Source organism: Channa argus, chromosome 13 (genome assembly GCF_033026475.1).
Source record: "Channa argus isolate prfri chromosome 13, Channa argus male v1.0, whole genome shotgun sequence".
In the NCBI taxonomy this organism is placed as follows: Eukaryota; Metazoa; Chordata; class Actinopteri; order Anabantiformes; family Channidae; genus Channa; species Channa argus.
The window spans coordinates 4,222,283-4,245,504 of NC_090209.1; the positions used below are offsets into that span (position 1 = coordinate 4,222,283).

Here is a 23,222-nt window from a genome sequence, read left to right on the forward strand (position 1 = left end):
CGAGATCCTGTTACACAAACAAGTCTAGTATGTTAATCAAAGGCACCACATGTGACACATCGAGGCCTCCCGCTCATTTCCTATTGTTCCATGGCCACAAAGGCTCCGTGAAAAGCTATCAATCTGGAGCAGCACTATGATGGTTCAGGATGATGATATTGCCAAGAGATGTTATAGCTGATCATAAAAATATCTCCATCTGGAGCTGGTTGGTAGTTTGAGTGTAAGCAGAAAGAAATATTTCTTTAACATCCTAGATTGTAATGAAGTTATTTAATTAGCATTCATCATCTGCAGTGGTCATGACAGCAACAAGCGGCAAACATTGTTTACTTTTAACTGATTTAATTAACTTTGTCCTATTGTTTGACTTTATGCTAATGTAATCTCGCTCCTAAAATCCTGCGGGCTCATTGTCTCAGATCTTCACAATGCATAACATACATATATATTCAGCACTAAACCAAAAGCAGTAAATTCTAATTAAAGATAAAGCAAAATTTCTGGAGAAAGAGAAGTGAATGAAAGCTCGAATGAATAACTGTGTATTCTGTAGACAGACAAGGTGATGAGGAGCGAATCAGCGAATATGGAAAAGGCTGTGGTGACGACTTGTTTTTGTGTTGATCTGTCAGGAGCAGCTGACTGCATTGTTCTCCACCAGATTCACAGCCTGGCTTTTTTTTAAAAATTATTTTCATAATCCTGGTGTCACTCCTGAAGGACACTGATAATATATAATCTCCTTTCTCAGTCCAACCAGTGCTGTTGGGTTGTTGATCATCAGAAGCATTTAGTTTCTACCAAAAACATTTCTTTTGAAATGTATACAGATATACATAGAAAACAAGAGATGCACCTGAGAAATATACCAATACATAAACATATTGTACAGAATTATGTTTGTATAAAGTCTAAAACGTGTCAAACATGATAGTAGAATTTAACAGAGGACAGAGTTATCCTATACCCTATTATGCTAATCCCAAAGATCCATGTGCTTTATTAAGTCTGAGGTACTTGATTGGTGCAAATACAGTGTGTTTGGATGTATTCATACTATTTTGCACTGCACTTTTCTTTTTTCAGATAAAATAAATTACTTTGTCTGTGCGTGTTATGGAATGAGAAAAAAGTTTCTTTTGCATATCGATATTTTGAATTGAAATACTTGTCTCAAAAATCTTCCCATTTGAAATTTGCCAATGATTTTTCTTTTTCTTCCAGTATCAAGTTACAGAGGCCTTTTGTTCCCCCAGCAGGATGTAACATTCCCCTGCAAAACCGGCCCTAAAGATCACCAGAGAGCATCTGCATTCAAATGACTTGCAAACACGTACACATATATATTGTGCCTGCGGGACATGCTGATTCACCCTCGGTCAATAGTCCATATGTCCTTCAGAGGACAGACCACTACATTAATGTATTATCACATCTGTGGCTGTGTCTTCTCACTGGTCCCTGACAGTGTTTCACCAGCGGAACAGACCTGTTACTAGCGAGCAGTGCCATGATCCACATTAATGCTGACAGCAGGCCTCCTGTCAGGCCTCCCTGCCCACTGTTCCCTTGTTCCACCCCCCTCTCTGAGCTCAGTGCATTCACACAGTCACATACATTGTCCCGGCGTGAACTGCAGCAAAATGGTGTTGTGCAAGTGTGCACAGTCTTTGAAAAATGTTGAAGCCATACTGTTAGCTCATTAATAAGCCTCTCGGTTTTGTTCTTGTATGTGATGGCGCAGGAAGGACTCAACCCTCATGAAATATGATGGCTGTCATTACTGTACAGAGGGGCCTTCAGTTTGAAAGCTAACAATCTGGCCAACTGCATGTGGGGACACGTAGGTGTTTTCTTCGTCTGCACCTACACCCTGGTGCATAAAAGCTCACACTACAAGAAAACTGATGACATCAGGAATTGGTATTAGTGCAAATGTCTAAGGGTTTCGTACGGATTTATGAAGATAAAGATCTCTACATAACGTTTGCCCCAGCGTTTAGTTTGATGAAATTATGTGTTAGTATGTCCACTAATTCGACAAGTAGAGACCTTTCCGTCATTGTCTTAAAACCCCCTGTCTCGTTAGAACTCATTCAAGATTTGTATTGTACAGTTTCATCGGTGATGTGCTTTATGTTCAGCAATAGGCATGAAAGTCTTCACACATACCAGCCATACCTGTGGCAGACCTGTCACACTTCATCCGAATCAGAAACAATCCTCAGGGAAAAGGACAGACAATGGACCACATGTCTTATCAGTAGCCATAGCTCACTTCTTCTCCTTCGGTGCCGGGGCAGTTACTTTTATGCGCAATTTAAAATGATCACACCTATTACAGAGGGTAATCCAAGAAGAGTGTGTCTCATTGATAACAAAGGAGCAGTGTGAGTTATGGCTTCAGGGGCAACGACTCATCACTTAACAGTTGGTGAATGGAGTGTCGGCAATTTGGTATCTACAAACACATCCTCCCAAAAAGTGCGAATCGTGGACGAGGTGTCATAAAAAGGTATAGGAACGTTTGGGGATTTCCCTTATGTAAAATATAACATTCCTTGGATTTTCTTTTACACTTTTAATCTCTAAAGTCTAAAGTCTTATGAACTCCGAAAAAATCTTAATCTCAGCAGTGATGTCCAGTAGTCATCTTTCAGTCTGTCATGGCTACAAATGATGGAGCTGCAGTCACTTTTCTTGTTTGTGACCACTGCTGTCAGATACCTGTCACCTGTCTCTCAGTGATACAAATAAATACATAGCAGGGCAAAGCTCACACCCACCACACCAACCTGTGACTCACCTGTGACTCACAAGTTTAGACCGTGTGATTACGTTGACGATGTTGGTGGTAAATTAATTCCTTATTCATTTTCATAAATAAAAACGTCCTTAGCCAAACTGGCTTTCCTACATATGTTTTATAGCTACAACACTCAGACATTAGTAATTATTTTTTCCCAGTTCCATTGTACTTGTACACTGATGAAAACTAGATAAATTGTAAACATATTTATTGTCTTCAAGATAACTGAAGTTATACGTACACGCATACAGGCAAACAGAAGCATGTTATTAATTGCACATATGCCAAACACAAATGACAAACACCATAAGACTTCAATGATTCACAAGACATGACAGTAAGTGATGCTAATCAAAATAAATCACTGTGAAATGTATTACTGTAAAATGTATCACAATGACAACACTACCAAATTTGTTAATATGAATAATTACAGTCACTTCCCCACAGAACAGTAAAGATTGTGATATCCCCATATGACTGTTATGTGCTTAAGTCTACATATGCTCACAAAGAGTTAAAAAAAAAAAAAAACACCAGTAAGTGCTGTTTGTTATATGTGCATGCTCCTCTTATCTATTAGGAGCTGTTGATTTTAACTGCCAATATTTTTTTTCATATGAAATGTAAAAATAGAAGCTACATTACAAAGTGTGTGGGTTTTTTCTCTCTCTCTTTTTTTTTTTTTTCCAGATAAATGAGTTGCAAAGCATTTTGCATTAGCCCAACATGTTAGAAAAACCACCATAAATGTCTCCAGGAAAGTTTTCACACAATATTTTACTTGACATTTATATGACCAAAAATAACTAAACAAAACACACACACACACATATATATATATATTTATATGTGTGTGTGTGTATCTCAACAACTACCATCAGTTAAGGTTTTTCACCATTTCCAGTCTCCACCAGTTCTACTACCTGCTCACTACTCTTTCTCACACTTGCTTTTATTCTATCGTTTTTGCCACTTTTGAAAAATAACAAAAATGTAAAAATATATAGTTAAAGTAATTTGGGAGATTGAAGGGGTGATGAAGTCAGAGTGAGAGCTTCAAAGAGAGAGATAGAGAGAGATTCTGTACAGTGAAACTTCAGTGTTGCTTTTGGTTTCATTTGGTCTTTTCAGCTGCTGGAGCAACAGCAACTGGCTCAGTCTGGACCCCAGCATCTATAGAGGGACGTTTCTGGCCCTGAAATTCAAAGGAAGATAATAATGTATGTTAAAAAATGTTTTTTGTTGACATATTTTACTCCTATTTGTGGGCGTGGTAACAGAACACTTTGAAACTATTTTTAGTTAACTTATTTTATCATTCCACTAAAGTTCACCACTTGCAACACATGCAAACAGGATATGTAAGATGAGAACAATGGGTCATTAGGGCACCAAACCTTTAGTTGAGTTTCTGCTGCCATCTAGAGGAGACAACTTATTGCAACATGAAGTTGTTCAAAACACAAATAATATGCACATTTGTTTAAATCGAGTATCACTACGTTCAGAGCTCTGCTGAGTGATATCTGGGCTGAAGTGATGTTTTCCTTACCAGATTTTTAAAGAACAAGTGGATGGAGTTCCTTTTCTCCAGTTTCCTGGACACACTGGCTCCATTATCTCCAGCTTGTGAAGCCACTGTAGTTTGTTTGCTATCTACAACTGCCTCTGATGACTTGGCTGCTGTTTTGGGCTCCTCCTTGGGTTTACCCGCCTGAGCTGCCTCTGCTGCTGCAGCCGGGGCAGAGGTCGCCTTTTTGGGTTCGGGAGCCTGAAAGTCACATGATGATAAATTCAATTATTCCAGTGCTAGAGGAACAGAGGTTTAAAAAAAAAAAATGTCTTACACGCTCAAAACATTAAGCACAAATGGATATTGAGATGACATAGCGGTTGCTACATTATGAAGAATGATCACACAAAAAGTGTTGTGTGTTATGATTTTGAAACAATTAATGCATAAAATTAAAAAAAATTCCAGATGTTTTGTAATTGATGAAATGACTCTGGTTAATAATGCAGCTTTTCTCCGGACACCGATTTACTGTATTTACCACTCCCGTAGTTCTCCTGAGGAGCCGAACTCCACTTGTGGAGGTTGCCTGGAGTTTTGCTGTCATGTGATCTAACAATACCTCAAATTTACATCAGCACGTTACATTCTGTTTGCTTCTCCCATCAAAATGTAGTTATATTTTAAATGCTTGATAGATGCTTACTTTAGGCTTGAAGAAAGAAAGGAATGGCGTTTTTGAAGTAGGTTGCTTTTCTTCCTGAACAGGCGGTGGCAGTTCTGGCTTTGCAGCGGCCTCCAGTGTGCGAGTCTTCGAGGGATCCACCTTCTTCTATCAAAACAGCAGAAAGGAAAAAATAACATATCATGAGCTATTTACAGATTAAGGGCATGGCCATCGTTGCAGCTGACTGAGCGAGAGCAGGATCTGCCACCTGTACGTGAAAGAAGAGGCACCGAGAGTCACAGCAAAGAAATGAAACAAACCCTGAAAGAGCCCCACACCACCATGCACAAAATAAAAGAGTGTTTTCTGTAAAAGAAAAGAGTTCAAGGAGCTTTTGAATCACCACCGAAGGCTCGGGGATTGTCCTCTTTAAAGAAATAATTAGCATGTTGGGGAAATGCCTTTCAAATGTATTCACTTTCTTGGTCATGAAACTACCACAATCAGCCTAGTGTAGCAGAAAAGACAATAAGCAGCATGGCTTCATATTCAGTGGACTAATATGAGAGTGCAACCAATATTCTCACGTAATTCTCTGCGAAGGAAGAAAGTACAGTGTATTTCCCAATATGTCAAACTCCTTTAATTTACCTCAGCTTCCACCACTGGCTGTGGTAACCCATCCACCACCTGCCGGGAAGAAAAATAATGTTTTTTCCCGTCACTTCAAATACTGTGTGAAATGCAGTAAATCCTGGGGTGACTTATAAGCGAGCTGTGACTGTGGGAACGTACACCAAAGCAACGTGATAAAAATATTATAATGTATGAATTAATTAGTGACTCAGACTATTACATTGTTTAAAGTGCATGTGTCACATTTAATGATTTTACTTAAATGAATGAAACATCATATTTGGTGTAACAAAGCACTTCTGTAAAGACATCATGTGCCTGTATAGTGAAGAAAATTGAGAATTAATATTTCCGGGGTCTTCCTGCTGATTTACCTGTGTTTCTACAATTGCCTGTGCCAGCTCCTTTGCTATCTCCTGAGGTTCGACCTTCTTTTCACACTGAGCAGATGCAAAGGAATCAGAACATGTGAAAAACAGCAGTTTAGAACACGGTGGTGTTTTATAATCAGAAGATTATTCCATTTCCTAAATCCTCCTCTGCCGCATCCTGTTGAGTAAAACCGCTTCACAGATGTAAATTAACAAGAGCATGTAAAAGGCTGTGATGTACTATAGGAAGTTTGTTATGTAACAAAGATAGTATGATTCTTCATTAATCAAAGGAGAATTCAATTCCAAGAAAACCTATTGTGCTATTGAGATGTTTAAAATCCTGTGCAAATAGATTCACACTCAGATCAGAATATTAATTTAACCTGAATAAAGACATGTTTACCTGTGCGTCTATATCTTGCTGTACCTCTACTGCAGATTGCAATCCGTCCTTAATTGTCTGCAGGACAGTAAAGGGATTCTTTTTGTTAGTAAAGTCCAATAAGACAGACAAGGAAGTGTTCTCAACACCTCAAAAACCCATGGAAATGTGCAACATGTTAGCATGACTATGAATGCTGACTAAACATAAACTGGTTAAAAGGAAGATTTAAATGTTTCAGGAAAGACCTTCGACTTTAAAAGAAGACTGATACCACATCTCAAGTTGGGGTGCAGTCAGCTTAGCTTAGCATAGAAAGTGGAAACGGGGAAACAGCCTGGCTATCTGCAAATACACCTAGAACTTCTAAAGCTGGTAGATTTCTTTTATCTACGTATATTGTTTGACATATGCACAAAGAAAAATGTAAAATTAAGTGGTGGATTCGTGGGGAGCTCTTAGCGCCCACGCCCAGTGATTCCTTGAGAAAATATTACAATCGGTATGGATGTGTAAAGTTAGTAGATATGTTTCTGAATTTCAGACAAACCCACATTATGGCCTTTCGCCTGACTTTGTAATCATCGAGTAAGCAGAAAAATGTATTTCCCAAAATGTAAAATGTTTTCTGAATCAATTATTAGGGTGATGCAACTAAGGAGTAAATGTGATTTTTCTTTTTTATTTCATGGAATTAACCTTTAGAGTGTGGTTAAAAAAAGTAGTGCTAGTTTGAGGATTTATTTAAAACGCCTTTAGAACATTCCTTGTCTAACTGAAGATTCATATTTTAGAGCAAAAAAAAAACCCCAAACAAACCTGGATGTAGAAACGATGAGTTTAAAAACAGCAAAATGTGTCACAAAGTTTTTTAGCCTCCAGATGAATCAGCTGTGGGTCGGTTAGTTACAGGATGGGCTATGATCACAGCCTGTACTTACTAAAGCATCTTTGCCTTGTGATGCCTTGACCTTTAGCAGTACCTCAAATTCACTTATGTATGTTTCACTCCACATTATAACCTGATGATGACACATACACTATGAAGCAAGCCCCTTAAAATGATAAGCACTTTGTAATCTGCATTATCCCTTAAGTTCAGGGTCCCCACAAAGGATCATTAGTCCGCATGTTGACTTGGCACAATTTTCTTCACACTTCCAACATGTGGTCGGGGCACAAACCTACCCTATGTGTAGCCATATTTAACTACAGACTGAGCCATTGCGGCCCCCAATCTGTGGGTAAATCTGTTTATTTACCTTTGAACGAAAGAGTTTGCTCAGAGAATCTTTGGCCGATTTCGCTTTTGAGGACTCGGGTTCTTTTGCAGTAGCCTTTGGCTCTTCTTTTGGCACAGGTTTTGCAGGCTTGGCAGCTGGTTCACCTCTGATTTCCACTTTTGTTGGCTCTGGAGGAGGCGGTGGTGGGGCCGGCATTCCTTTGGGTGCTGCAGGGGGTTCAGACAACTGTGCAACCTAATCAAGAAGGAGAGCTGACGTTAAAATAGTTGGATGTTAAGTTCAACTGTCAAAACTGAACTGGTGTATTAAAAATAGAGTTAGCAAATGCGGTAACTAGTATAGAAGTGAATGGAACCCACCACATATAAAATGTACAGAAAAGTGGCAAATTAACTGAAAAACCAACAGAAATTGCCTTTGTAAAGTGTTGGGCCACTCCGAGCCACCAGAATAGCCACAAGGTACCTTTTCATTGATTCTACAACTCTCTGATGCCACCGCACGCTTGTGACTCGGAGGCTTTGAGTTTTTCACTTAATTTGTCACCAGCCTGAATATCTTTCTGATCAAACGCAAAATGTGTAGTAAAAATCAAAAGGCTATAGGGGTTATGTGCTCACAGTAGTTGTTGCTGCTGGTTGGGTCTCCTTCTGGGACTATTTGGCAACAGAAAAATGAAGCAGTTAGAGAAATAAAGTAAAACCAAAGCAAAAAAAAGATGCAAAAAGAAAAAAAAACACCCTGTGTACATGTCCTGTAAATGTAAACTCACAAATAAAACAGTAGCAGCATCTGTTTAGTCATCACTACTGACATTATTTTACTTGTTGATAAATGTTTAGAAATAGATAAATATGCCATGATAATAACAACGAAAAAATAAATAAAAACTGCATTTTATGTAATTTGATGCTTTGTGGGCATTTATTCACCTGCTCTTTCGTTGCATCAGGTGTAGCTGTTTCCTTTTTGGATGTTTTAGTAGGAGCCACCTGTGCAACAAGGAAAGGAAAATGGAACTGGCTTCAATGATTCTTTGCATGTCACATAAAGAAAAGAAAGAAGAAACTTGAAGACATTGAACTGATGTGAAAAAACTGTGAAATGTTATGCTAGAACATTTTTTTTTTTTTTTTTTAGATGAATCAGAAGCCTTTCAGGAATACAGACATACAGGCCTTTATAATAAGCCGAACTAAGGCGCACAGAGTGCACACTGAGGGCCCTGACAGAGCACGTACAGTACATGCGCTGTCATTGTGACGCCTATTGTGCTCTGGAGATGGCGTAGGCCTGCCCTCGCTCTATCTTCACGAATCTCAACGTCCAGCCTCACAGGCCTCCCTTGTGAGCTCACACTATGGGCTAAACAATAGGCCACCACATTCCCGCATGTTCAAAGACTTGATTAGCATGAGGCTAGGGCAATGGTAACTCTTTAAAACGGCATGTATCCAAAAGACAGTACGATGAAGAGGAAACACAATTGCTGCTTGTTGTAGACTTCCATCAGGCGCAGTCATCGTGGATACCTTTAAACCCCCCCCCCCCCCCTTACACATGCCTCACCATGAATAAGAGAGACGAATAAATATTGGTCGAAGTGATCATCAATCATTGGCAGTTTATCATCCGAATTAAGCAACAGTTTGGCCTCAGTTATGGTTTAAGCAACTCGGGGTTGTTTCGTATTTGTCTAAGCAGCTGTTTGCTCTCAGTACAAATCAGAGATAACAAGGTTTGAACATTTTTATCACTCTTGATCACGGCGATTCCGCAATTTCTTTATTCCAAAGCTGTCCAACTTCCCAGTAAGCGCAGGAAGAATTGTAAAAAGCGTACAAACCACACTTAAATGGTCAAATCGTGTCACTTACTAGTGTTTTGAAGAAGTTCATAACTGGATTCTCTTCTGGCTCACACTCCTCTCGGTTTTCCACAGGTTGATCGTTTCCGTTGTCACTTTCAGGAGCTTTCTCTCCCTCTGGACTCAGGTCTAGAGTCACGCTCTCTGGCTCCGTTAAGGATTCTGAGGTTTGCTGTAGATCAGCTGTCTCCTATACACCATCACAAAAAATTAGCCTTTGAGTATGTTAGAGCAGCAGAGCTAATGTGCAAGCAGTGAGTGTCTTAATCGCAGCATTGAGATGAGAGCGCAATTCCAGCCATGCCTCTGCCTACTCGGGGCATTGTCAACAATCACCCTTTTATTAATGCGTGTGTCCCACCCCTCACTCATTTATATGCAACAATGTGTGAGAGTTATGCCCCGAGAAATGTCAGGAAACTCACATACCTTGCTATAGCCTGATGGTGAGCAAAATGTACACTGATACACTGATCAACCCTGGTTTGAGGTTGTCTGATTTAACTTATGTGTATTGATATTCATTTATTGTGTTGGTTTGATAGATATTGAATAACTTGAATAACTTGTAAGCAAAACCATGAATATAGAAGAAGAAAAATAATACCGATTTTATTGCAAAATATTTCATTACTTGACAACATGATTGTGTGTTGTTGATAGAGAAACAGAGGCAGTTTGCATACAATACAAATCATTTTACAGTCCTGCTGCAATTATCACATAATACAGCATAAAACACATGACTGATGAGGTAGATGGATACTTATCACAACCAAAAAACACTTGGATAATTCCCTCAACATTTTACTGCTGCTCCGTCTTTGGAGCTACATGAATGGCAGCGGTTATACTGTGTCCCATTGAGGCCAGCTCTACACCAGCAAGCTTGTATCCTGAGATTTCAATAACCAATGCGCAAGCTGACTGCAACCCAACAAGTAAAGCTTCCATGTCTACACTTTGTGAGTCCTGTGCTGAATTCTTTACGGCCCCACTTGATCCACACTCTGCCCTCTTGTCAGCCTCTTCATCCATGATGATCTCTGCTGTCACAAGGTTACGTTCTTGTTCCGCTTCCAGTTGAGATACCACATCTTCACCAATTTCTATGTTCTCATCTGTAGTCATAACTTCTACGGGATAATCTTCACAAAGTTCCTTAATGGTGGTGAGCCCACTGGGAGCAACCTCCACGATGATAAAGTTATCCTCTGGGAAGCTAGCAGACTTCTCGTTTCTTTGTTCTGCAACGTTCTCAACTGTAGGAGCATCATTGACGAATTTTTCATAAGCAGGAAGGTCTTCTATGGGTATCACTTGGTGAGCAGGTGTAACATCTGATTTCACATGTCCAAAGTCAGAGACTGTCTCAACTTCCAAAGTGGCAGGCTCTTCATCTAGGGAGGGAACTCGACCCGCTTCCTCTGCGTCAGGAGCGACAGCATTGGACCCAGGTTTAGCAATTTCGACCAGCACTACATCAGGTGACGTGTCTCCAGCTCCTCTGCTTTGACGTAAATGTTCAAACTCCAGGTGCTCAATGATAACTGTGATGTCAACTTTTTCTCCGCTTGAGCTGGACTCCTCTATTACAAAAATCTAAAAAAAAAATTGTTTATTGAGGAAATTCGAAATAAAAGTTATTTTTTTATTTATGGAACACGTGTGAGAACCATGTGCTCGACCACACACCAGAAAAACAGAAACGTTGAACAGTATTGCATATTTATATTGGACGCGTTTGATCAGTTCCAATAAGTTTGTGCTGTTTCTGTTTAAAATACCTCTCAAAGATTTCAGTGTGAAGTCCAATACAAAACTAAGGACATTTAGCAAGTCATTTGTTTTAGAAAGCGATAAGACAATGAGTTTTTCATACTGGCCTATTCCTATTCTTTAACAAATCCCATGAAAATACCAAAAATATCCATTTGCTGTGGTCTGTCTGGTTGCACTCTCTGATCAAAATAGAACCCCAAGTCAAATTATTGCTGCTGAAAATGTTGCGTTGTTAATAACCAGTTGTGTTGTTGTGTTTCTAATAAACAGTTAATACACAGTAGCTACTGGTTAGAGTTGGGGATGCAATCACAAAAGTCTTATGCAAATTTGAGCTACACTCTGTACTGTCCCCCTCAAGTGTACATCAATTGATCGAGATGTTGATGATAGTGTGCTAATGCTAAACAATGTTACTTTTTAAAAGTAAAGGTCAACTTATGAAAAGAAGAGGACACATGTTTTTAAAGAAAATACTAAAGTGAGGTTATATGCAGGCAGAAAAATCCCTCTATTAATATGCAAGTGATAAAAGGTGAGTTTATTTAAATGGTTAGTGGTAACGTTGGTGTTGTATAAATCACAAATTGATAGAGGCGTTGCCGCCTGTTTGCATGACAAATGATGTGTGCGTGAACACTGCGAACTGCGAGGTGTATTCTCACTGGAACAAGTTGCTTTTGATTTCTAATAAATTATACAAAACAATTTGAAACTATTTCTTTTTTTTTTTTACCTTCTCACAATTTTAGAAAACTTTTGAAACGTGCACTGTAATTTAAAAAAAAATTAACATTTTAAGTGGGCAAAATGTTGTTAAAATACTCCAAAATCAAATCTTTTTTTAATCAAACAGGATAAATAATTCGGGGGAAAACTTAGGAAACTGCATTAATACATTTTTAGTTGTGGAATAACACATTTGATCCAAGCTAGTATCAACTATAGCATCAATTTGGTCTTTAAATGGGACTTGTTGACAATAAAAAAGGACAATGTCACCAGACGTGCCCTTTTTAAATTAACATGAAAAAGGTCACTTACCGGCTTTGTGCCAGTGGCAGTAGTTTGATCTTCATTTGATGTCTCTTTTCCTTGATCGCTCGTAACACCGGCTGGTTTCTTTTTGAACACTTTGCCAAAAAGCTTCACTCTTTCTCTTTTTTTCTTGGTGTCTTCCTTCTGGGTGGTAGGTTCAGGGGCTTCCGAAATAACCTGGGCCTCAGCAGGTTCACTGTCTGATTTGACTACATTGGAATCAGGCTCAGATGATTCTGTGGCAAGGCTTAAAGACAGGGGCTCACAATTGTGTTGGACCATGGTCTCACTTTTAACTGCAAAGAATGAATAAATAAAATCCGTGATTAAAACACGAGAAACATTTTTGGTTTATGCACCAAATTTCACAATAAAGCACTGGACCTGCTATCAACAAATTAACAATTATTTTAATTTACTTTAAATTGTCTGTTTATTCTCTTAACTACTGGGACTGATTGATACATTTTGAAGACGCTTCCAAATTGTTGTAGTTTGGGGAGCACATATGTATGAATAAGTATTAAACTTCCCTATACTTTCTAGCTGAAAACTCCTCCAGGTGACATCACATGGAGGAATTTTACAGTTCAGATAAGGTCATCTTGAGGAGACTACAACCTCCAAAGTATGAGCAACCAAGTGACATCATTTGAATTGAAAAACTCTATAGGTTAAAAACTTGTTCGACTGGTGCTCTAGTTGCTCACAGCTGTTATGTTATGTTCATGTAGCTTTAAATCTTGTGACGCAACATTAAACTCATGTCATATCTACTTGTCCAATGCTTGATAAAGTAAATGTGGGCAAGTCAATCAAGAAAATCACTTTATCCCCAACACCAACATTAGTTCTTAGACAAACTCAAGTACCGGTGCGAATCCTAAAACATTATTGTCACTGCAGAGAACCCACATCATGACAGGTTAAATAGCTGCTCCCTGTGAATGTCTGAGACTACGCCTATAGTTTACATTGGGAGACTCATGATACAGTCCAGCTGGGAGTCACTATGTTGACATAGTGTTCTAAGAGTCCAAAGGACTAATCCAGCACTGAATGGAAACATGAGCTGGCATCTAGCATTTTCCCCTAAAGCTACTTAGACTAATTAACAGTAAAACAATTTTCCAGATTTGAAGAAAGAGTTTGACGATGATACTGTTGAATAACTCATTTCTCAATTTGTATATGTAATTCATGACACTTTCACTGACCATCGATCCCCAGTCCATCAGATGTGATGTTTGCAGAGATGCCATTCGCTGATCCATTTTCATGCTTTTCGGGAATGATCCCATTCTGTGGTGACAGAAACTTTATCTTTGTCCTTTGCAAATATAAACACTGATCTTTAAATTCCAAAGAAGCGTTGGCACTGATTGTAAACTTTTACATGTGCGTGAAACAGCTTATCACTTTTTACACCCTAACAACAAATTTGTAGCTGCTACAGGGATTGAATAGTGGGTTTGTTTCATTTTTCGTGTCATTTTACCTCAGTTGGTTCATTGCTTATGGAATTCTCGTTTCCCATGTTTCTCCCAGTTGAGACCTGCACCTTTCAGCTCAGATTCAGCTGAAACAAATTGAACAGAAAATGCAGAAATATAGTTTTACTATGGTGCAGTGACAAGCATATATATATAACACTAATAGCGACTAACTAAGATTAGATTAGATAATGGGATTTAAAAACCTCTGCATGTTTCTGAACATTTCTCAACTCCAGTGTGGGTCAAATATCTTACCGTGTTCTATCTCCACAAGTCAAGCGAGGGATGTTCTCCTCAAGACAGTACGGGTTTGCCGTCAGTACGATGCACTCGCTCCTGCCCAGCTGTGTATGTAGGCTGTTGTTAACAGGCTTTTTTATGTGTGCTTTAAAATGGGTGGGACTGTTTTTGGGCAATCGATTAGATTTACTCCACAGAAACGAGTGTTGGTGTTCTTTGTTAAAAAAAAGAAAAAAAAAAAAAAAAGAAAAGCAGATTAGCTTCTAATCCCATAATCTTAATAAAATCTTCAGACAAGATCATAATGAGGTTACACTCTCATCAAGCGCACTATGATACAGCACCGCTTGGTTGAGCAATGGAGCTGGCGAATACCAGGATGTGAATTAAGGATATTGGTCTGGCATGTTTCCACACTGCCACAACAAAAAAAAAAAAAAAAAAAACATGTTTGCCCTTAACAGCCCTGATGCGTTAGCCGAGTTATTTTGATTTTTGGAGAGAAAATGTTAAGCATTTCATCATTAATGTTGTTTTTTGGCAAGATATGGAGAGTTTGTTGACAGGATCAAAAAAATTCATCTCATCAACATGTGCTTTAAAATATCTTCAGTATTTGATGCTTTGATATGATTTAGTTTTTTTTTTTAAATTATTATTATAAGGAGCAAGTGACTGCTTTTTAATCACAGTTAATCAAGACAGACAAACAACTCTTTAATGTAATCATCTGTCTTCAAAGACCTCCACAGAGTCTGGAGGAGCCTGTCAATGCATCAGCGCACACAGAGGTCCCGGAGAGCTGTTTAGAGATTGAAGACAAGCCGACAAAAGTTGATCATTTGATTTCTTCTTCCTTTATTATTCTCATCTTTGTGTCTTGTTTCCTGCCTTTGTGAGCGAACGTCCCATGATGATGTTAACAAAAGCTCCTTAGCAGTCATTTTGTTTTATTTCATAAAACATCCAAGGCTTTTCTTTTTTGCGTAAACCAACCACACTACAAAGCATCCTATCTGTTTTACTATGCAGTATGTATTACATTTATGATGACAAAGCCTGGAATTCATGAGCACAAAGTCCCGATTGTAGCCTATAGCCTGCACATTGGGGTGTGGGAGTTGGATTCCCCTGTTTGGATTGCGCACTTCTGAATTCATTCAAGGCCTGCAGCTGAGTGACTTGAAGCAAACTCTTCACGACGAACCAACGCATGACGGCCTACCAGTTTTAATAGTGGAAGGCACAACTCTTACAAGGAGGCTATTGATTTCTTTTTAGAGAAGGGAGTCTAATAATAAGAGTTTTTTTTTTTAACTCAGGTCCAAACACAAAAGCTAGAGATAATGTGGAACAGCACTTACCTGTCTGCACTTCATTCAGTTCGCTGATGACTCCTGCAGCTCATCTAAATTGGATTAATAGCACTCTGGCTTTGCAGATGTATTCAGTAAATATTTGAACTTGGGTGCAGTACTGTTTGCTGTAGAACTATTTACAGAGCAGCAGTTCCGGTTGATATAATAAACTGGTCTGACATACTGCAAGCAATGTTGTGCATTTTTAGAGGTAATTAATGGCAAATTCATTCAACCAAACTGGCTGAATCAGGCTCATCACTAATCCAGCCTCATCAGTGGCTGTTGTTCTTTCATTTAAGGGTCAAATTTGTTGCCACATTATTTCTTTGTGTACATGACACCAGATGCACGATCAAGTAATTAACTGAACACTCTATTATCAGGAGAAACTACCAAAATTAAGCCGCATAACGCCCAGGTTTTATGGCTAATTTTCCTGCAGCCCCCCGGTCCGCTAAGTGGCGCTATAGCTGTGTGTGTGTGTTGAGACCCACTGTTCGAGTGCAGTCGAGGAAGTCAAGATGGCGACCACTGCGAAAGGACCTGTAGTAAGTTCAAAGTAAAAGAAATAGACCCTTCTGTTTTCATTAGCAGCACTCAGTCTGCGGATGCAAAGAGAGACGCGTCAAGCTGTATGTTGAAAAGCAGCCACAGTTACCGCTGGCAGCAGAATGTAACATTGTGGTCACACCCTCGTGTAGTTCCTGCTAACAGTTAGCTGGCGCTATGCGTTAGCTAGCTAGCTAGCTAGAATGTGGCGTGTGATCACTTTACGTGGTTTTTAATCTTAAAACCTCCGTCATCTAATATTATTGATGGTGATGGTAATAACTGCCTAAACGAAGGCGGTGATAGTCGACGGCAGTGACACGACGCCAGTCAAGCAGCCGACAAGCTCGCTTGCTAACATTAGCTACGTCGTCCATTCATTATTTAGCATCTCTGGCTTGCTGGGCTCAGTTCAGCGTGACTGGGTCGCACGACCGTTGTTGTATGAGCCGCTTCTGCCCTGCGCATGCACGTGCTGTGAAAGTAGTGTTTTTGTAGCTCGCGATTAGTAAACATAAGCTCTGCATCCTTCTCCTAAGTAAAACAGTTTTGTTACGTCATGGGGTCACAACGGGGCACATACTGTATTTAGCGCTGCCTCGGCTTCGTGCTGCAAATGACTGATTCTTCCCTGAGATCAAATGCTGTTATTGCTACATGTTTTTGTTTACTTTGACGTTGACGTTTGGATTTTATTCATCTGTCACACGTAGTCTGAGGACGGGATGCAAATACACCTGCGATCACTTATAGTTTAAATGTATTTCTACATTTCTATGATTCAGATTTTACCAGCATTTGAGACATTTAATTAATGATGACATAATTTAATACAGTATGAACAATTCTGTATCTGTCATCTGAGTGAATCAAACACCTGACAACTTCGGATGTCATTTTAAAACTTCTTTTTACCACAACTCAACTAGGGTGTAGACTGTCGAAGAAAAGTTTTAAAACAATTTTGTTGGCTTCATTCAATCAAAACACCCCCCCAAGAACCACAAAATTGATTTAGTTTAAATCGTATTTGAACAAATAATAATGGCCAAATAAAATTAGAATCTTGAATTCAGGGTTTTTGGAATAGGCTGTTTTTTTACATTTACCTAAATTAAGTATCTGTTTGCTAATTTCCTCTTGTTGGCAGGCAGTTGAAGATGTGAATGTCACTTTTGAGGACCAGCAGAAGATCAATAAATTCGCCAGGAACACGAGTCGGATGACAGAACTCAAAAGTGAAATAGAGGCAAAAAAAGTAAGCAGTTGTGAGAGTGTTATGTTTCATAAGTCTAATTCTGCTAATCAGATTGGGGTTTGGAAATGATAACATGGTACTTTAGCCTGTCCAGCCAGTCATGTGACTTTTGATATTAGATCATTAATTTAGACGCAGTTTTCCAGTTTATTTGGTAGTTATACCCAGCTTAGTTTTTTCATGAAGGTTGCAATGTTCAGTTTTTCTTCAAACAATTTTAGAAAAGCATTGATTCACCTTTATGGTCACTTTGGAGGCTGTAGGCTGTGGTACAGTTTAATTGTATTGCATTACACTGAAAGGTGTTTCCACTGTTTACTGAAATCGGGAGTACATTTCCTGATATAGAACTATAATCCAACATCACCACAAATTACAGTCTCCCAAGTGACTCATGATGTTGAATCATTGTCTGTTTAACCAGTCACAGTTAGGTGTGAACAGCAGAGCAGTTGGTTACTGTTTACTGTTACTAAATAGTTAAAGGATTAGTTTGGATTTTTCAAGTTGTTCCTTCTACAATCTTGAATACATCTGACAAAAAGTCTTACTTGCTAAAGCAGTTCTTGCTTTCTGGTGTCTGTGAATGACAACTCTATTTAGCGTGAAATTTCTGTTGAAGTTCCATATAAGTCTCGGCTGGAGTATGAAGTGCATTTTTGAAGGGGCCCCCATTACTTACAGCATACTTGTGTTCTACCTAAAAACATTCAGACACACTGGAAAGTAGGAAACCGCTTAGCGAATAAGAATGTCAGATGTATAAATTCCTATAATCAGTTATCTTATTGGGCTTGGCTTAAAAAAAAAAACCCACATTAGTCCTTTTAATATCCTTCATTCAAACTGTAATGGTCTGCTGATGTCTCCATGCAGAAGTCGTTGCAAAACCTACAGGATGCCAGTGATGAGCTAATGATGTTAGGCGACGATGCCCTTTTAATTCCTTATCAAATTGGTGACGTCTTCATCAGTCACACCCAGGATGAAACACAAGAGATGCTGGAGGCCGCTAAGGTATGTTTAATAAGAAGTTGTCATACATCAGTAAAAAAAAAACCCTTAAGCACTACTGGGGACTGTTAAGGTGATTTGACTTAAATAGAACTGTACCCGTAATAGCAAAGATCGGTTCACTCAGTAATCACATGCAATCAAATTACATTCTAGATCACAGACGGTATTTTTCCTCGTCCTGCCAATAGAAGTTGATGTGTTACTTTGTATGTTGTATGCTTGACCTCAGTCGTCTTTAATATTTGACCTTTGCTTTACATCAATGAATGGCTTCTAATTGCAAACACATTAGGGTCTAGTTTGTCAAACAGCAAGCACAGTCCTTACTCCTATTTACGTGTGAGTGATGTGTTATTAGGAAGTATTCATGTAGTGGTGTAAATTCTTTTCAAAATGAAAGAATTTGTGCCTGTTACATACACTTATTTCTTTTTTTAATCTGAAGAACTGAACAAGTCACAGTTTGTGTGTTATCTGAAACAAGTCATTGCATTAAAAGGTCAGGGGTGGGGGGGCTTGAATGCGACACACACACACACACACACACACAAACTGTGTAGTTAACATTGCCAAGACAAGCTGTTAATAATTGTTCTTGTGATTTTCTTTCTTTTTTTTCTTTCCTTGTCAATTCTATTCATTGTTCACCATCTCCATCCTCAGCCCCTTCGTCATTCTGCATATAAACAAAGTTAGTTGGTGTGTAAACGACGAGCCAATAGCAAGATGTAAACAGTCATTACATCCCAGCTGAATCCAAAAACTATATGATCCAGAACACTCAGCAAGCTTTGAGAATTAACGTGATTAAATAAACTCTTCATTTGAATTCAGTTTGTATGGAGTGCTGCTCTTGCACACTTCAGTCAGCGATGCCTTCAGGCTGGCACACAGCCAGGCCAACACTCTGGATGTTTGTTTCCATAGTTCACTCTTTGTTAATGAAATTATTCATATTGTCAGTGTCATTTCCTTCTTGGTAATGTCTGGCACATTCAGAACAATGGCTGAACCTCTGATCTCAGGTGTACTCGCACTAGGCAATGCGCACGGTCCCCGGACTCTTTACTCCAAAACTCTAATTTGTTTGCTCCATTATGTATTTAGGCATGTTTCAGTGTGTAACGAGTTAGCTGAGGCATGGTACAAGGCAACCACGCCTAGTGTGAATACAACCTAAAGCCAAATTAGATTCAGATGACCAATGCACTTTTGACCAGTTTCCTAATTGTTTTACACTACGTGTTACCAGCTCAACTCTACTTGGTTTTGGTACCAGGCACTTTGTTTTCCACTGCAGATATAATATCCCCTCATTGTAGCCAGTTGTCGTAGCTGCGCTGCATAAAAACACAGAACACCAAAGTGAAACTTGTGTGTTGTATGTTTTCCATAAAGCCAGCTGGGATACCTCTCTAATAGTTCACAATCCCAATCATTTCAAAGCATTTATTCATCGCAGTTTAAATTGCTTGTTTGCAGTTCGAAAATCGATCTGTTTACCCGCTATTGGAAAACAGATTTTTTCGCTTGTGAGCTATAGGTGTCTTTTTTTATTTATTTTTTTTATTTTTATTTTTTATGAGGGCCCAAAATCACAATTTATTATTTTATTATTCCAAAATTTCCAGATTGCCATTGCTGACTTCATTTTAAGGCCACATTCCCTACGGTGCCTTGTGGAATTTTTCACATATGTATCTTTAGGGAAATAGTTTTTACATTGTGACATTTTCTTAAATGAAATGTGCTTATTTGCTTTCTGGCTGCCTCACAGTAACAACAGCACAATCCAAACAACAATTTGACCCTCCTGCACGAGAACAAATTATCATATTTAAACATTTTTTTAAGTGTTTAGTTGGTCCACAGAATGGGAACAGTGCATTAAACTCCAAAGCAGTTGATCAGAATAAGGCAGCTCTTTCCGAAGCTGGCTCAGGCCTCTGGGTCAGAACACGCTATTTAGCCAGATGGCAGTTTCCATAAAGGTGGCTTGAGATCCTCCTTGATGCACCTTTGAGAGAAGAGCTTGGCAGTGTTGTTGCTCCATAGATGCTGGAGAGGGCAGGCGAGTCGGGGTTTAAGATTAGACCATGTCATCCCTTCTGTCACTTGAGGATTTTTCTGTTTGTCCTTGTGTCTGCTGCTTCTTCATCACACAACAAAGCCCACCTCACAGGCCTGTACTAATTAATGTGGTATACGGTGCCTGACACCCTGAATGATAATGCGTTGGAAATATCTCACTCATATCTGTTTATTATAATCAAGTACACATTTATGTACATTTTAAGTTCATATATCCCAATTAGTTTGGCTTGTTATACATTCAGAGTCAACAGGGAAGTAACTTATTACTGCTTTATGGAAATGAAGCCTGTATTTGCTTATGACCCATGGGGGAATTGTCATGACTGCCTTGTAATGTGGATTTCCATGTTCTGTGATCAGGAAGGACTGGAGCAGGAGGTCAGAGGCCTTGAGGAACAAGTGTCAGCAATACAGCAAGTTTTGGGTGATCTGAAGGTCCAGCTCTATGCCAAGTTTGGTAACAACATTAACCTGGAGGCAGATGAAAGCTGAGCAGTGAAATAGACACTGACAGCTGCTTCGACACAGACTTTTTCATGCAGCTCTCGTTTCACATCCACCGGACTTTTGCCAAATAAAGCGTTTGAGTGAAGAGCTTAGGTTGCAGCTTCTGTGTACCCGGATCATGTATGTCTTTAGTGTTGGCAAACAAATTCGCAAGGAGAGCAACAATAAACATTTGCTCAATAAAGTTATGCACATGATTTCGAATCTTAATGTTAGTTGGATCCTCATTTAACGCTCGTGCATTTAATTTCTAACGGATTCTGCACATTTCATTTTCCAACTTGAAGTATATTTGACTATGGTAAAGGTCTGACAAAATTAACAGGGTCAGTGAATTTGTTACTTTAAAATGAAAGATATTTGTGCTGTTGTCAAATGTTTGTGAGCTTTGATGTCAAATCAAGTCAAATTTGATTAAATTAAGACCCTTTATCACTGAACTATTAACGTCTTCATTTTTCTTAAAGAAACATGAGAGGTTAAAATGTCTTGATCTGATACAACACAGAAATGCAGTCATGAATTGAGCTAACAAACAGTGCATGGAGATGTCTTTGAACATTGTCCCATCTTGATCTGATTACGGTGTTTGATCAGACAGGATTTAGCAAATCCAGGAGGAGACGCTTCAATCACAGACCTGTCTAAGCTAAATTGAAGGTGTCATCAATAGGGAAAGTGAAGCAAACAAAAGTCCACAGACTCTTCGTAAAATGTTTACAGTTGTAGAGGTTTGCAGACTCTGTTCAGGAGAAAACTCTTTCCATGAGAAGTCAGTAAGTTAAGTTTAATTGAAAAAAGCCGTCAACAGGCTTCTTTTCAGATGCACGTACCCCAGTGGTTGCAAGCATCTCCTGCAAACCCAGAGAGACCGAATCCAAAGAGTTTCACATGATGGGAAAACAACAAAAGAATTTAAAGTGACTCAGCAGAAATTTCACAGAACATACAGACTTTCCAGTCAGTGTATTGTTATACACACAAAGCAAATCCTGCTTACAAAAGTACAAAACCATCCTAATGTGCCTAAAGTATGAAAAGTATAAATACAGAAAGATCTACAGGTAAAATGTCCCTAACCTGGCATAGTATTATATACATCTATAGATTATTGACATGTCAGTGTGCGGTGCCATTTTGAAATCAGGAAGTTGCTTTCAAAGGCAGTGGAGAATAATAGTGTTACTTTGCAGCCTAAAATATTTAGTATTACTATCAACATGTATCTGATTTTACAGGCTAAAAACAATAAGATTACCTGTAAGTGTTGCCCTACGGCTACAAAAGGCTTCTGTTAAACTAAAAAAAAAAAAAACTACAGCAGTTTAACTGACGGTTAATTCACAGGATGTTGATTGTGGCTCATTATTCACCTACTTGACAAGATCAAGTCCTGTGATGAGTGAAGCGGCTGGCAGATTAGAGTCTCCTTTGATAGGAAAACATTTAATGTACACTACACATTACAGTGGCAAAAATGAGCCAAATTAGTGGAAAAACCAAAAGGTGATTGTTTAATAATCATTATTAATTAAAGTGTCATTAATTGATTCCTCCCTGTCAGATGTTAATATTTGCTTATTTGGTCAATGATGACAGGCCTATTTTATTAATGGATTTTGGACAGTTAACATCTCCCATTTTAATTGACCAACAATTCATAGATTCATCGAGAAAACAATTTGCAGATTAATCAACATAACTGTTAGCTTCAGCCCTACAGTCTTTATTTGTACAAGTGAAATATGAAATAATACCCTTATTGTGTGTAACACAATTATATTGATGTTAGCAAATTCCCAGGTTTCTGCATATATTGATCTTCAAGTCTATACACACAATATTTAAAATTTGAGAAAATTCAATAAGCCGCGACCTTTCAGGTTTATTGAACACACCCATTAAACAGGAAATGTCCTTACCGAACGGCTTCAGTCTGGTGTGGACAGCTGTCTTCCTCATTCCTCAGCATCTCTATTGGGTTTAGGTCTGGTCTCTGACCGGTCCAAATTGTGGGTTTTGTGTCTCTGAAGCCCTGCTTTAGTAGATTTACTCCAGTGTTTAGACTCATTGTCCTGCTGCACCACATAGCATAGCTTCCTCTGAATGTCAGCTTGCAGACAGCCACCCTGACGTTATTAAACAGGATCCTTTGCTAAATTCAGGAAGTCTTCGGCCATGCTGCAGTGTTGTTTTTGTCCTGCAGCGACGACCATGCCTGTCCCATATTTAGCGGCGGATGGTTAAGTCATGAACAGAGATCTTAACCAACTACAATGAATCCTATAAGTGAGTCCTTGAAGAACCAAAGCTTTACTCTTTGGTTTCTTTTTACTTCATCGTACATTCTGTCTTGTGCCTGCGGAGAGATCTTGACTTAGT

The 23,222-nt window shown here is 38.9% G+C and overlaps 2 protein-coding genes across 12 annotated transcripts; one reads left to right on the plus strand and one right to left on the minus strand.

The window, feature by feature from the left end:
* Positions 1-3,003: 3,003 nt before the first annotated feature.
* Positions 3,004-15,547, minus strand: bcas1 (brain enriched myelin associated protein 1). Of its 11 annotated transcripts, none has more exons than XM_067527353.1 (16): positions 15,419-15,547; positions 14,070-14,268; positions 13,817-13,897; positions 13,536-13,620; positions 12,325-12,614; positions 9,509-9,688; positions 8,564-8,623; positions 8,252-8,287; positions 7,650-7,865; positions 6,409-6,465; positions 6,006-6,071; positions 5,647-5,685; positions 5,035-5,157; positions 4,870-4,950; positions 4,368-4,586; positions 3,004-4,010 (listed from the first exon to the last, which is right to left on the minus strand). In XM_067527353.1, exons 3-16 carry the CDS (start codon positions 13,853-13,855, stop codon positions 3,930-3,932), a joined length of 1,572 nt encoding a protein of 523 aa, XP_067383454.1. In that variant the 5' UTR covers positions 13,856-13,897; positions 14,070-14,268; positions 15,419-15,547; the 3' UTR covers positions 3,004-3,929. The 11 variants fall into 11 exon arrangements, with proteins under 11 accessions (XP_067383454.1, XP_067383453.1, XP_067383457.1 ...); XM_067527352.1 differs by having other exon boundaries at positions 5,035-5,160; XM_067527356.1 differs by lacking the exon at positions 6,409-6,465.
* Positions 15,548-15,889: 342 nt separating this feature from the next.
* On the plus strand, positions 15,890-21,280 carry pfdn4 (prefoldin subunit 4). Its single transcript, XM_067527363.1, has 4 exons — positions 15,890-15,963; positions 17,115-17,222; positions 18,099-18,239; positions 20,694-21,280. The coding sequence occupies exons 1-4, from the start codon at positions 15,937-15,939 to the stop codon at positions 20,823-20,825; spliced, it is 408 nt and encodes a 135-aa protein (XP_067383464.1). The 5' UTR covers positions 15,890-15,936; the 3' UTR covers positions 20,826-21,280.
* The last annotated feature ends 1,942 nt before the right edge of the window (positions 21,281-23,222 follow it).